This window comes from Physella acuta, unplaced genomic scaffold (genome assembly GCF_028476545.2).
Source record: "Physella acuta isolate Inbredline_101_S28 unplaced genomic scaffold, ASM2847654v3 ptg001065l, whole genome shotgun sequence".
Classification (NCBI taxonomy): domain Eukaryota; kingdom Metazoa; phylum Mollusca; class Gastropoda; family Physidae; genus Physella; species Physella acuta.
The window spans coordinates 1-15,392 of record NW_026732582.1 but is presented as its reverse complement, the minus strand read 5'-3'; the positions used below and the strand labels follow the sequence as shown (position 1 = coordinate 15,392).

The 15,392-nt window shown below is 37.9% G+C and overlaps 1 protein-coding gene across 1 annotated transcript in view; it reads right to left on the bottom strand.

Annotated features, from left to right (window-relative positions):
* LOC131955394 (multiple epidermal growth factor-like domains protein 11) overlaps window positions 1–7,386 on the bottom strand; it is a 37,159-nt gene extending 29,773 nt beyond the window's left edge. The window contains exon 1 of the mRNA XM_059319519.1: window positions 7,239–7,386. Within this exon, the coding sequence (XP_059175502.1) occupies window positions 7,239–7,386 (148 nt within the window). The remainder of the gene's footprint in view (window positions 1–7,238) is intronic.
* Window positions 7,387–15,392: the final 8,006 nt, after the last annotated feature.

The window sequence follows — 15,392 nt, the reverse complement described above, 5'->3', positions numbered from 1 at the left end:
ACCTCAACTTCACAAAAGTGCATGTGCTTGCCAGCTATAACAACACTGATTTCCATTTCCGACATTGCTTCTGTAATGCGTAGGCCAGGTGCCAGCATCACTCGGCTTCTGCTGTATTTAAAGAAAGGGTTACTAATATTCCAACCCCAACTGGAATGCTTTGCAGACTTAAAGCCTATGTCCATAACCTCGCCACCTGCAATGATCGAAATAAACTTACAATTACTTGGTCTTAAACGAGAGGTTTATTTTCCAGATATTTTCCTCCTGGCTACTTGAGTAGGGGGAGGGGGGGCTTAAATTTATTGGGGAAGGTTGAAAGTTATTAAAGTATATATTTTATTTATATAACTTCTATTTCGTTCACAGCGAGAGACGGTGAACTTCATTTGGGGGTGGGGCATATACCTTCCCTTCCCCTTCAAAGATGCCTCAGAGGATATAGGTGTGCTTTATATGAAATTATATTTTTAAAGAAAGATTATCTATATACTACTAAAACTCAAGTTTGTTTACATGTTTGAATATTTATTTTTTTATTTTTTTGTCTGATTTCTTACTGTAAGGAAACTGCTTTATATGGGGGCTGTCAAATAGTATGTAGGTAGAGAATAATTTTTGATTGCAGACAGACTGTTAATCACACATTTATTTAAAGACGTTAATTAATTTATTGATTTATTCATAGGTAGATTAACCACATTTTTTAAAAAAGATTTGAAAAACGACTAGACTCGATGGAACCGTGACGTCACAGTTTTTTGTTTACTTTTTTAGTACAATAAAATGGCGGCGCTATCGAAGAAGATTGTGTTCCCATTCAAAAGTTTAACGCGTTCTAAATCTAATTTTCTGTCGGCAATAACTTTAACAATACGACCGTTTGCTGTATTTATTACGTTCCAACACTTAAAATCAATTTTCAACTGTCTTTTTCATTTAGTTTTACGATAAATTTCACTAGATCTACAGATCAGCTGTCGAAGGAAGAACATGTTATAAAATGAAATCTAGATTTTAGATCTAGATCTAGAATCTAGATCTAGCACTAGGGCACTAGACTTTACGTAAATTCTAGATCTATACTTAACGCAAATTCTACATCTAGAATCTATTTCAGGCCTTATTTTATATAAATCTTTGTTTAGCTTTAATGACCATCTAATTCGAGAATACATCGGATTTATCTGTCTAGGTTCTAGAGCTAGATATAGTAGGATTGGAGGCGTGGTCGGTTGCTAAAAACAATGGCGTCCGGACCGGACGCATGACTTCCGACTATTTTTAGGCTATGTTTACCACGAGCAAAATGGCGGGTTTTCACGTTATATAAACAAGCTAAACGAGTCGTAGAATCTAGATCTAGATAATTCTATCTAGATCTAGATAATTTTAAACCTTCATTATTTTATATAAATCTTTGTTTGGTTAATTTAAGATAAAATTTAATTTGAAAGTTACAAATACTAGACTTAGATCTAGATCTATGCGCGTAAATCAAGTTGCATAAGGAGACACAAAGTATTAAAGTATAGTATAAAAATTCACCTGTGACGTCACGAGTAAAGAACTAAGTTGTTAGTGTAATCGGCTCTCATACGGGTGGCACAGGTTCTAGAACAATACGTCAATGATTTTTTTTTTCTTAATTTTTTTTTTTTAGATGTGAATGATAAAGTTGCCTATCTGAACTTGGCGGGATACAGGGCAGGTGAAGTAGAGTTCATCTGTTTCTTTGTCCTAAGCATATGAAGGGATAGTGTGGTCAGAGACATGCTCGGTTTAAATCGTTTTTTAAGCGATAAAAACATGTTGTCTGAGACTTGGTGGGACACTGGGCAGGTGAAGTAGAGTTGAGTAGGTCACCTGTGACGTCAGTATATGAAGGGATAGTCCGAAATCGGTGTTTTAAAAGATTAAAAACATATTTTTTAATGTGCGGTCTGTTTTTTGTGACGATAAGTGACACTGCAGTAGCGTAGCGAGGGGGGGGGGACATATGTTCCGGGCGCCGACCTTAGGGGCGCCAAAATGGGTTGGAAAAATAAATTGAAAGGTTGAGGGGGTGCAAATCGAAAGTTTGAGGGGGGGGGGGGTGCACATCAAAAGTTTGAGGGGGGGGAGTTCAAATCGAAAAGTTTGTCCCCGGGCGCCGGGAAGGGACGCTACGCCTCTGAGTGACAGACGTGATGTTTTTTTATGGATGACCCCCGAAACCCACAGTTATCCAACGGATGACGGGTAGTCTAGTATAACCTAAATGCCGTAGAGGACAAAGTTGTGTATACAGTAGAAAATCTCATCTTTATTGATGCATGTGATGAGATTTGTATAAACAATAGCTAAATATGTTCCCTGTGATGGACCAGATTTTGTCTAATAAAAGAGAAATCCAAACATTTTGGCTGCGAATGAAGTAATGTTTTGAAACATGTTCTATTTTACTGTAACGAACTACTTTTTGGATCGTTCATGTAGATGATGATGCTATTTATATAAGACGGTCTAGCGAAGGAAACCCTCCAGCTCCTAGATTTCAAACAATTTGAGTTGCTTGTATCCCCATCCACGGTGATAGGGTCTGTCGCCTGCTGTTTTAGAGCCAGGTTTCTTCCTATGGTCAGCACATATGGAATAAATAAATTCTAGAAGTTAGGTTTGGATTGAAATGAAGATCAAACTTAAGTTTAAGTTTAGTTTTTTTAATTTGGTAATTAATATTATAGTGCAAATTCAAAATGTTCTCTGTTTTCATAAGAGGAAAAGGAAGTACAAAAGGAAAATAAAGCACATAAAAAGAAAAATATCAGTAAATGTAATAGTCATATTCAATAACAGACGTAAAAAAAAAAATAAGACATAATTAAAGTAAGCTATCGCTTGATCTACTTTTAACCGTCGTCATGGTAATGATAGCCGCGGGGAACAATAACACCGAGGTTCCGTTTTTACATTATTCCATGGTTAATATTAAATGCTCATACTTGTAATCGTTATTTTTGCGTGTTTTGGGCGAGACATCTTGTTTTAACAATAGGCAGATAGTGTTTGATGTGAAGTAGCCTTTTATACAATTTTTGGCCATCGCGCAGAACATAAGGTAAAAATAACTTTGATTTCCGTATTTAATACTATTTTGAAAATACACCAACTTATTATAACATATAAAACATTATATATTATGTCTTATTAAACTAATTTCATTAATTTAAAACATTGAAAAAAATGAATGTCAAGAACACTAGCAGACAGCACATTTGGGCAGATCGTTCAATCGCGTCACAACAACATTTCTTGAAAATTAACCAACCGTATCAGTCATAGCACCGTAGCCATTTATTAACAAACTCTTTTTTTATCATTTTCTAAATCTCTATAATAAAAATTGGGTAACAGGACAAATGATCCCAGGACAAATTATCTCAGACAAAATATCTCACGGACAAAAGATACCAGGACAAAAAAATTCAGGGCAAATGATATCATGGACAAATGATCTCAGACAAAATATCTCAGAAAAAATATCTCACAGCAAAATTGTAATAGTGTATTGGATGATTTCAGTTGATCTGCACATTTTTATTGACTGTCATATGGTATTGTTTACTATATGTAATATTGTTTATAGGCCTATATAATAGTTTTTAAGAAATATTTGCAGCATAAATGTGTCATATTTCATTAAACATGTTAAAATTCAGATTACTAATATAGTATGTGAAGATTAAAGAAATTTTTCGATAGCCAGCTTAGGTGGGCTTGCCAAAGATGAGACAATCCTACCACGTCAAGTGGACGAAACTAGATCAAAGGGAATTAAATAACAATAAAGACACAACTTTGTAACAAGGTGGCCGCCCCTTTGATGGCAGAGACATACCTTAAGGCACGGGTTCCCAAACTGGGGGTCGCGAAGGGCTATCTATGGGGTCGCCAACTGGTAGACTAAACCCTAGCATTGAAAAAAACGTAAATATCTAGAAGAGTATCTGAAATTCGGCTTTACTAACATCAGTGAAAATGGAATAGAGAAGAAGCAATGCCTACTGTATGAAGTTGTTCTCAGTCACGAGTTTATGAAATCTTCAAAACTAAAACGTCATTTGAGACGAGTCATTCGGAACACACCAAAAAAGATATGGAGTTCTTTCATCGGCATGAAGCTAGTTGCAATCGTCAGAGACTTAATTGAATAGGAAGTTAATTCTTGGGGATTCCAGTGCAGTAAAGATGCAACATACATCTCTGCCTAATATTCAGCGGCTTATAGCAGATGGGTTAAAACGGATGGTGCGCCATCTACGTTCAGGTCAAAATCGGGCTTTCAGAAAACAGAAAAGATTTAGCTCCCTAACCACTGTCCTTGCCATCATGACTCCATTGCTAGTAAAAGTCGTAAATTATATTAAATCTGGAGACTTCAAAGAACTGAGCAAAGACATGAATAAAGATCACGAGGTTCTACTTTTCTACATTACAGTACGCTGGCTGTCAAACGGAATGTTGTGAATCGTGTTTTTGAATTGAAATCTGAAATCATATTGTTCTTGGAAGTGCAAAGGAAACAAGACCTTTTGGTATGCTTAAAACGACATAGAGTGGTTGGAGAGAGTATGATACCTAGCTGCAAAATCGGCGAAGAAAATAAATCTTGACAATATTGTAAATTTGAGAAACTCTGCACTGTGCTAGATGGGCATCTTAAATCTCTTGAAACCAAAATACAGCGCTATTTCTCTGGGCTGAAAAAAGAAGAATCTGCATTGACGCATTACCCATTCTGTTCTTCCCTTGATGTTGCAAGCATTCCAGATGAATTACAAGATGCATTCTTTGATTTGCAGAATGATTTCGCGTAAGATGAAAAAATGTTCACAGAATTTTGGTGTAGTATTCACCATTCATACCCAAACGTAAATTGATTGACTTTTCGAGAGTAGATTTTCAACACTATTCTCCGATTATAAAAAAAATTAAGAAATAAATTGAATGTTGATAATGACATAGGTTGGCGTTAATAAAAACTTAACCTCGAATGTTTGGTAAATAGCATGCAGTTTTAATCATGGTATTAAAACAGTTATCAAGAGTAGTTCATATTGAAAGTCTACTAGAAAATCTTATTTTAGTGCTTATTAATTTCCATACTAATTTCGACTTTTTAATTCTATGGGGGTCGCGGGTCACTTACTTTTTATAAAAGTGGTTCGCCAGTCGAAAAAGTTTGGGAACCACTGCCTTAAGGGAACGAAATCCACCCTCCATGAACAACACAACTAAAATCTAAAGTCAATAGTTATGCGTCGGTCACACCTTAGTGATTAGGTGACAAATGCTTATTTAAGACGAACATCGGTCAACTCGGAGCTACGTTTGTCGTAGTGTGCATGCAAACAAAGCAGTATTAGTGGAGATTACTCAGCTAAGGCCTCTCAAAAAGGGTATAGGACATTTGCTTCTGGTGATTTATGTTTATAAAAGCCAGAAGTGGAACAGCAGGCAAGGAGATTTGGAAATGTGAAGATAGAATATGTAAAGCAAGAGTTCATACAATACGTGATCACATAGTATTGGAGAGGTGTGATCATAACGATGTACCTGCCGGCATAGAAACGTAAGCGTTTCGTTTGTGTTCATGATGCAATAAAAACAATAATTTAACGTTACAAACCTAAAGACCCATTCACATTTTTGAAAAAATATTTCGTGTGTTTTGAACATTAATGTTGTATGTTTGTTTTATACATTATCATTTATTATACATTTCAGGAATAGGTTAGTTTTCATTTTTACTTTTTTAAATCAAATGCTGTTAGAAGGATTAAGTTTAATAAATCTTTTGATGCTTTGTTAAGTTTAACAGATTCATTTTAATCACAATTATTACGCGTAAAAAGTAAACAAAACCATATTGACAGTCAATAAAAAAAAGTTCAAATCAACTAAAATCATCGTACATACTTTTAAAATTTTGCTGTGAGATATTTTGTCTGAGATATTTTGTCTGAGATTATTTGATAATAATATCATTTGTCCTGATATATTTTGTCCTAGTATCTTTCGCCCGTGAGATCATTTGTCATTGAGATCATTTGTCCTGATATCATTTGTCCTGAGATCATTTGTCCGTGAGATATTTTGTCTGAGATATTTTGTCTGAGATCATTTGTCCTGAGATCATTTGTCCGTGAGATATTTTGTCTGAGATATTGTGTCTGAGATCATTTGTCCTCAGATTATTTGTCATGGAACCGGTCGAATTCGTGCTTTCAGATTAAAAAGTAAAAGATCTAGCTCCGAAATTAACGGGAATCGACACAGTTCACCATTAGGCCCCAGTCAGGAAGTTTCTTACTCCTCTCTTACAAAAACTACGAAAATAAACATCGCTAATTACATTCAATCTGGAGCCTTTAAAAGCCATCTGTTTAACCCATTAACGCCGACTGTCGCGAAAACGCGACATACCGATTTTGCGCTTAGCATAAATTATACGCATACAATTATCCTACTTCTGCCGGTACCTTTACTAATATTTAGGAAAAGACCCACAAACCATTGCATTGCTATTGAGTACCCACATCAGTGGCATTATACTGGCATTTAATACCGACAGCAGTGTTATTGAGTACCCACATCTTCAGCACTGAGTACCAACATCAATGACACTGTACACCCACAGATTCTCCACAAAGTAGGCTACCCACAGCAGTGATACTGAGTACCCACTGCTAAGGCTAGGTACCCACAGCAATGTAATCGATTGCCAAAGGCGCCAGCACTGAGTACCTATAGCAGTGTCAGCAAGAACCGACTGCAGTAACACTGAGTACCCACAGCTTCAACACTCAGTAAACTTCTTAAATACCATTCAATCTGGAGCCTTTAAAAGACGTCTGTTTAAAAAGTAGTACAAAAAAATGGATTCTGTATTTTGTTTAATAAATACATGCTCACCCAATTGTGATGTGGCATGTACCCTTTATACTCTCATGTGGCATGTGTTAGGTCAGAATTCCACAAACATCCATTCACTAGATAATTACAGGGTACACTGTTTGCATTTTCCTGTATGAAGCTGTTCTGGTACCCGCTGTTCCTGTATTGCATGTTCCTGTATGAAGCTGTTCTGGTACCAGCTGTTCCTGTATTGCATGTTCCTGTATGAAGCTGTTCTGCTACCCGCTGTTACTGTATTGCATGTTCCTGTATGAAGCTGTTCTGGTACCCGCTGTTACTGTATTGCATGTTCCTGTATGAAGCTGTTCTGGTACCCGCTGTTCTTGTATTGCATGTTCCTATATGAAGCTGTTCTGGTATCCGCTGTTCTTGTATTGCATTTTCCTGTATGAAGCTGTTCTGGTACCCGCTGTTCTTGTATTGCATGTTCCTGTAAACTAAACTGTGCTGTGCAACAAGCTCCCGTAACAACTGTTCCCGCAAGACGCTATCCGTTTAAGAAGTTGTTCCTGCAACAGACGTCCTTAAACAACGTTCCCATACGAAGTGTTCCTTGGCCAGTCTAGCAAGTCACGAAGTGAGCCGTGTGAAGACTACGCTGATGTCTACCCAACTCATCGTTGATATCCTTTAGTCTACCAACCCAGAAGCCCAGTGTATTTTGTGTGTGAGCGTGTGAAGGTGCAGCAGCCTGCTGATATATTGGACCAGCACTCCTGACCTACAATCACACTCTGGGGTAAGTGCCTTTTGTATCAGCCCTCGTGCGGTGCTCTCGGAAAGCAATGACTCTGGTTTTCTTCTACCATTGGGTTTAGATATACCCGCGTGAAATTCTCTATAGTCGTAGAGGTTAAGTAAACTTCCTGAGTTGCCATTACTGGGGTTTCTTGGTTATTACTTGGCAATGGGCCAGAAGTATAAAATTTGCCAAGAGAGTAAACTACTAGAGTGGGCTGAAAATAAACTAGCAGAAGCAGAAGAAAAACATAGAGAGGAAACAAAACTAAATATAGAGTTAGTCGAACGAGAGGCTAAGAGAGCTTTAGAAAAACTAAGAATAGAATCAGAAGAGATGTTTTAATTAAAAACCCTCGAATTGGAGCAACAAAGTTTGGGTAACCAACGGGTAGTTGAACAAACAAAATCATATGTCCCACGTCTTAAGCTGATTAACTTAAAAAGTAACGGTGGTCCAATGGACATGGAGGTAGTGATAGGTATTTTTGAAAAAGAAGCTAGAGAGGTAGGGTTAGATCAAAGATATTGGTGCCATGAGTTCAGGAAAGTTCTGTTAGACAGAGGCTGTGATGCCTGGTTAACTGAGCTAGGAGCAGAAGACTACACCAAATTAAAACGAGAAGTTCTGAAACATTTTGGGCTGACAGAGTCAGGCTACAGCAATAGGTTTAACTCATCCAAACCCAACTCTGAGGACAAACCAGGAAGCTACATTAGGATAACTAGACATTATTTGAAGAGATGGGTCGAACTAAGCGGGATAGAGAAAACTTATGACGGTCTGTTTGATCTGATTCTTTAAGACAAAATCTTAAGGACAGTAAGTGAAGACATCAGGCAACACATACTAATACATAATCGTAGGACTGTTGACGAGGTGGAGAAACAGTGTGACAACTATTTCGCTATATTCCCGACGAAACAGCTAGGCGACTCTCCAGATGCAACGACAGAACTTATAGCTACAATAGCAGAACCAATGCATCAAAAGATGACCGACGTCTTAGTAGATCAAATTCTCCGCACTCTAGACACAGCTATAGACACAACACACGTAGCTCGAAATCACCGCAACTTTGGACCTCGCCTATCACACTTCACAAGATATAGACAGAATTTTGACTCAGACAGGTATAGTTATGTGCAGTCACCGGGTCCATCTCGACAAACTACACGGACTTATAACAACTCGCCTCGACAACAAACGAAATGTTTTTCATGCGGCCTAAAGGGCCATATAGCAGCTGATTGTAATGTCGATACCGAGCGGACACAACGACAGGGGCGTAATAATTCACCTAATGTGGATAAGAGCAGAAACAAACAGAAGAAGGTCAGTTTTAGAAGCAAAAAAAGATGACTAGTCCCGGAGTTTAGTGGAGAGTGCGAAGATTGCGATCAGTGTATCAACCACATGAAGTTTACCTTGCCAATAGGGAACATAGTTAGCGATCTGTGGGAAAAACATTGTAAGGGAAAACTACCTATCGTCTCAGGGAACCAGACAGTTACTGTTTTGCGCGACACAGGTTCTGTAGTCATAGCGTGTAGGAAACAGTTAGTGGACAGAAGTAGATGGAATCGTGGTAGGATGACGATTAAGACAGCCAACGGTGTCAGCAAGAGAGTGCCTAGAGCGTTGGTGAGCATTGAAACTCTTTATCTTACTGGAGAGTTTCTAGCCGTCCTCAAAAATTGTTGGAAGTCTGCAAAAAAGGGCAATAAGAAGTATACACTTGTAGACGGCTTGTTGTTCAAAGTCGTCGGACACAGTAGAGGGGAAGATCAAATTCGTTTAGTCGTTCCATCAGCACTTAGAGATACTGTGTTAAAACTAGGCCACGACACACCCATGGCCGGCCACATGGGGTTGGCTAGAACCAAAGCCCGGATTTCTCAGAGTTTTGATGGCCAGGCGCAGCTGGAGACAAGTTTGCCAAGTTAGCCTTTGATATTGTTGGACCATTAAGGCTTACACAGAAGAGAAATGGGTTTATCCTAACGGCTATAGATCTATGTACAAGATGGCCTGAAGCGGTACCTCTTAAAAGTATAACTGCATCGGAGGTTCAAGATGCTCTGGTCTCAATTTTTACTAGAATGGGATTCCCTGAAGTTATTTTGTCGGATAATGGGTCCCAATTTACGTCAGAAATTTTAAACAAGGTTTCGAAGCTGCTAGGTATTAAACTGGGCAAGTTGAAAGATAGAATGGTACTTTCAAGGAAATTCTGAGAAAAATCACAGCAGATAGACAGGAAGACTAGGACAAATTTATACCGGCAGCTCTGCTTGCCTACAGGGAAGTCCCAAATGAAATCACTGGCTATTCACCCTTCGAACTCATGTTTGGTAGAAAAGTTAGTGGACCTATGAACATACTCAGGTCCATTTTTACAGGCGAAGGAACTAGCGACTGTAAGACTAAGTTAGCATATGGCTACTTACTTGACTTAAAACAAACATTACAGTCAGCGTGTAGGCACGCTACGAGAAAGACAGAACTGAGTAAAGATAAATACAAAGAGTAATAAGACAAATCAAGTAAAAGACATTAGAATTGGCGACCATGTGCTCGTCCTAAAGCCTCAACTGCTGAACAAGTTAGAGCAGCTTAGATGGGCAGGGCCTTACGAAGTTGTTAACAAAATCTCAGACCTAGACTATGTTGTTAGAGTCGGTGAGAAGACAAAAGTCTTCCATGTAAACCGGATAATACTGTACCACCACAGGAATAATTCAGATACGTCCAAAACACATCCCGTGCTAGCGGCCGTATCAGGTGTTATCGAAGAAGAAGAAGAGGAGCCTGAGTGGGGCAATGATCCGCAACCGGGTGTCCCACCGGTTAGGATTAGAACGCCTGACGTGACAGAACCCACCGAACTAACCACAATTCAAATTAACGGAAAACTCTCCGAGTCGCAACGTACAGACCTTCATCGTCTGATCCATGCGTTCAAAGATGTTATTAGTAATATACCGGGTAGAACAAACTTAGGTGAACACAACATTGAGTTAAGTGACTTTAAACCCATTCGGATGAAACCCTATTCTATTCCCTACGCACGCAGAGAAATAATGAGAGCAGAAATTGAAGAAATTGGAAAGATCAGGGATTATAGAAAAGTCAAACTCAGACTATAGCGCCCCGGTAGTTTTGGTCAAAAAGAAAGATGGGTCTGCCCGATTTTGTGTTGACTACCGCAGGCTGAACGCCGTCACCATATATGACGCTGAGCCTATCCCAGACCAAGAGGAGCTATTTGCCAATTTGAATAGTGCTAAATATTTTACTAAATTAGACCTGACCAAAGGCTACTGGCAAATACCCCTCAACATAAAAGCAAGAAGCTTACAGCGTTCTCTACACCCTGGGGACTTTACAATTTTAATTATCTCCCTTTTGGTCTGTCTACCGCTCCTGCAAGCTTCGCCAGATTAACGCGTTTAGTTCTGAAAGGCTTAGAGAACGTAGTCTCATTCTTTGACGACATATGCATTTATAGTGACAGCTGGGGGGAACACGTTAAAAGCTTAGAGGCAGTATTTAGGAGATTAAGGGAAGCGGGATTAACTGTAAAACCGTCAAAAATAGAACTAGGATTTGAACAGGTAAGTTTCCTCGGTCATATAGTGGGAAGTGGAGTAATGGCACCTCAGAGAGAAGTAAAATAGATAAAATTCTAAACATTGCCATCCCAAGAACTAAGAGACAAGTGAGGCAACTTGTAGGCCTTATTAGCTATTACTCCAAATTTATCCCCAACTTCAGCAATCTTAAGGCGGTGCTGACTGACCTTTTGGCGGGGGATAAACCAGAGAGAGTTGCTTGGACAGAGGAGTGCAACAGGGCTCTTGGGCTGATACAGGAGTACTTAAACTCAGAGCCTGTCCTTGTCCTGCCCGATATTAACCAACCGTTCATACTCAGGACGGACGCCTCAGCACGCGGCATCGGCCCAGTGCTACTGCAGGCTCAAGAGGGGGTGCTGCGGCCCGTCAAATATGTCAGCAGGAACTTGCTACCGCGAGAGACGAGGTACTCAACAATTGAGAGGGAATGTTTGGTCATTATCTGGGCAGTGGGGAAGTTAGCACTGTACTTAAACAACGTACACTTTACACTCCAAACGGACCAACGAGCTTTGAAGTATTTAAACAACGTACACTTTACACTCCAAACGGACCAACGAGCTTTGAAGTATTTAAACAACGTACACTTTACACTCCAAACGGACCAGCGAGCTTTGAAGTATTTAAACAACGTATACTTTATACTCCAAACGGACCAAAGAGCTTTAAAGTATTTAAACAACGTACACTTTACACGCCAAACGGACCAACGAGCTTTGAAGTATTTAAACAACTGTAGTTACATCAACTCTAGATTAACTCGATGGTCTCTATTGTTACAAGAATTTAAGTTTACTATAGAGCATATACCAGGCAAAGAGAATATAGTAGCGGACATGCTATCAAGGGAGTAGAGAGAAAGAGCGGTAGATGGTGGATTTTAAAAGTGTGAGTGCTAGACTCGCTATGTATTGTCACTAATAGCAATATAAACAAAAAGAATGCAAGTACACTTGAAATTTTATAATTGTTCTAATTGGCTCCAAGGAAGTTTAATTTTGCGTGAATAAGTGAGTGCGTGAGCTATTGAACGTGGGTTGCAATATATATATATATATATATATATATATATATATATATATATATATATATATATATATATATATATATATAATTTTTTTTATTTTTACTTGTTTTCATCAAATGAGCTAATTGCTGTTGTAGATTCTGTTTTAAGCTTTGCTTGTTTTGTTTTGTTTTGCTTTTTTGTTTTTAAATTTAAAAATTTCTATATGCATTATATATTATGTATATTGTAATATAATATATGTATACACAGTTTAATTGTATGTGTATTTCATCTGCTGGGCAAAGGCAAATTTGCTATAGTAGTTTAGTATTTAGTTTTAGGCATTTGCTCTGGGTATGGGGGAGTATGTTAGGTCAGAATTCCACAAACACCTATTCACTAGATAATTACAGGGTACACAGTAGGGATGGACAGTAGGTGACACGTTCAAAGAGACTGACCTCTCTGACAGAAAAATAGTAGTCTTTATACTGACCAGTAGCTAGGGTTGTTAGCGCCAGGGAGGATAATTTGTTAGGTAACAAGTTCTGAGCTCATTGTCCCGTGGGAACAGCTAGGGGGTTAGAACAGGGGTATAATACAGGCAGGTTAGTTAGTCTCTCTCTCTCGCACAAGCGCTCACGACGTTAGCGGTTTGGGGAAGCCTAGCTCAGAAGAACAAGCATCCAGCGAATTAATAAACAGCATAAAACTAAGAAAGTCTCCTGTCCCGTTGATTATTTTACTGTAGCTGACTCGGGTAGAATCATTAAATACCCCTAGACAACGACGGCCTTATTGGCTAGTGCCCGAGCCAGTGTCAGCAACGTATTCGGCCGGCGACTAAGCAACCGGACAGCAACATCGTAGTCCGGTTTGCAACAGCACGTACCCTTTATACCCACATGTGGCATGTACCCTTTATACCCACATGTGGCATGTAGCCTTTATACCCACATGTGGCATGTACCCTTTTAACCCACATGTGGCATGTACCCTTTATACCCACATGTGGCATGTACCCTTTATATCCACATGTGGCGATGCTGGCTTTTCTAGTTTTAAGTACCGTTTGTTTCTACATATCTCGCAAGTGATGTTCTACATTTGATGTCGAGCATGACATGTTCATGGCGTGAACGAAAATTCAACCGCGAATTTTGAGACTAAATAAAAGCAAGCAATTCAACCATTGCATGATGTTGATTACAATTTTGTTTTTAATACGGCATTAGAAATCTAGTCTCAGTTGTTGTTTTAAAAACTTACTCAAATTTCCTTTTTTACTTTCTCGTATATACGAAGCATAGAGAGAGTCTGGTAATCGTGCAAAATAATAATCGAGATTATTGCAAATCTCGACGTTCTACAGTCCTTGGGTCGAAAAAACATAGTTTTGCAATCTTGTCCGTATGTCTGTGTGTGTATATGTGTGTGTGTGTAAACACGATAACTTGAGTACCGTTACAGCTAGGTTTATGAAATTTCATATATAAGTATTATATTAAAATTGTAAATCGTGAAAACTTTTAAGTGATTTCTGAAAACCGGAAGTGGAACTTACTCTACTTGAGTACTATTTCAGATAGATAAATAAAATTTCACACGTAAGTAAAAAATCTAATTCTCTGCCTTCTATCAAATTTTGAGTAATTTCTGTTGACCGGAAGTAGTAATTTTTGCTATTCCGTTTTATTTATAAAGTACTAATAATATTACGCACTATTATGCACATTTTATTTGACGTTCACTTGGTGTGCAATTTTTTTTTCTACGAGATTTTTCTTTTTTTTTAATTTTAAATAATTAAAATGAATTAAAATTCATGTCTATATCCCGATTTGCCATCCCCTGTTGATTCAAATAAGAATATTCGAGAAAGTTTAGGGGAGATCACTCCCGATTTATTTAAATTGTACAAGAATCGAGGGTTACTTAGTTTTTATGAAATGCGGTCCCCACTCAATATCCAATATATTATAGTTTAACAAAACTTAACCGTTATTTAAGCAGTTACTAATAAAAGAAACACACACTTCCCTCTTCTGTTGATTAGGAATATGGATTAAATTGATTAACCTCTAATCAATCACTATTTAAATTGTGAACAAACCACAGGTGACTAACCTCGACTGATTTGAACCAAAAATTGTTTCGCGCTTCCCTCAAAAAACCTGTGATGTAAGTCCATGAATGGTCGGCAAAAGAAATCTAAGCCGTTATTACCAAAGCGGGAGAGATAATAGCTTTCGCATTCCAATGTTTTATACTCATATGTTCGAAAAAGAATTTCCACTTTCCTTGGCAAAATGTTATCTGGTTAGAGAAAAAAAATTATATTTAATTTTTATATTTAAAATTTAAAGTTAATATTTAAAAAAAAACAACTGGAAAGCGAGACTTTGACAAATCTCTGCGTTTTTCACCTCGGTGATTCAGAAAAAAAAGCCTTAGTCTTACAGTTAGTCTGAATGTCTGTGTGTTTGTGTCTCATGGTATGCCTGTGAACACGATAGCTTGAATGTGTATGTACAGACTCTAAATCTAATCGCGGATCAGTGTTAACAATAATAGTATACATTTTAATGCACCGTAAATGGTTGGAACTTTGTGGAATTTAGACTTTTTTTTGGAAAATAGGGGGTCGGACTGGCTTTCTAACGTATTTTTTTCTGTTTTTTTTCTTTGCAGAACAAGCAAGCAGCAATTTTTTTAAAAGAATTTTTAACTAAGGGAGGAGAGTTTTAAATCTACTTTGATTACCGTCAAAAATGAATCTAGCCCACGAAAAGTGCGTCAGATACAACATGGGTCCAGATGTATAGCCATCATCCTTTCCGCTAACGTTTATAGTTGGGTCTAAGGACTCAAAGTAATCCACTGTTGAAAAATAGCAATTAATGTATACATGTAATAGTAACATTAGTATTACAAAGAAATGTGATGGGACTTTAAGACCATTGTTTTATATATAAATAATATTCTAGCTATTACGTCTAAGGCAATGTTCTTTACTATCATCATCTTTTCCCTTCTGAATATACAA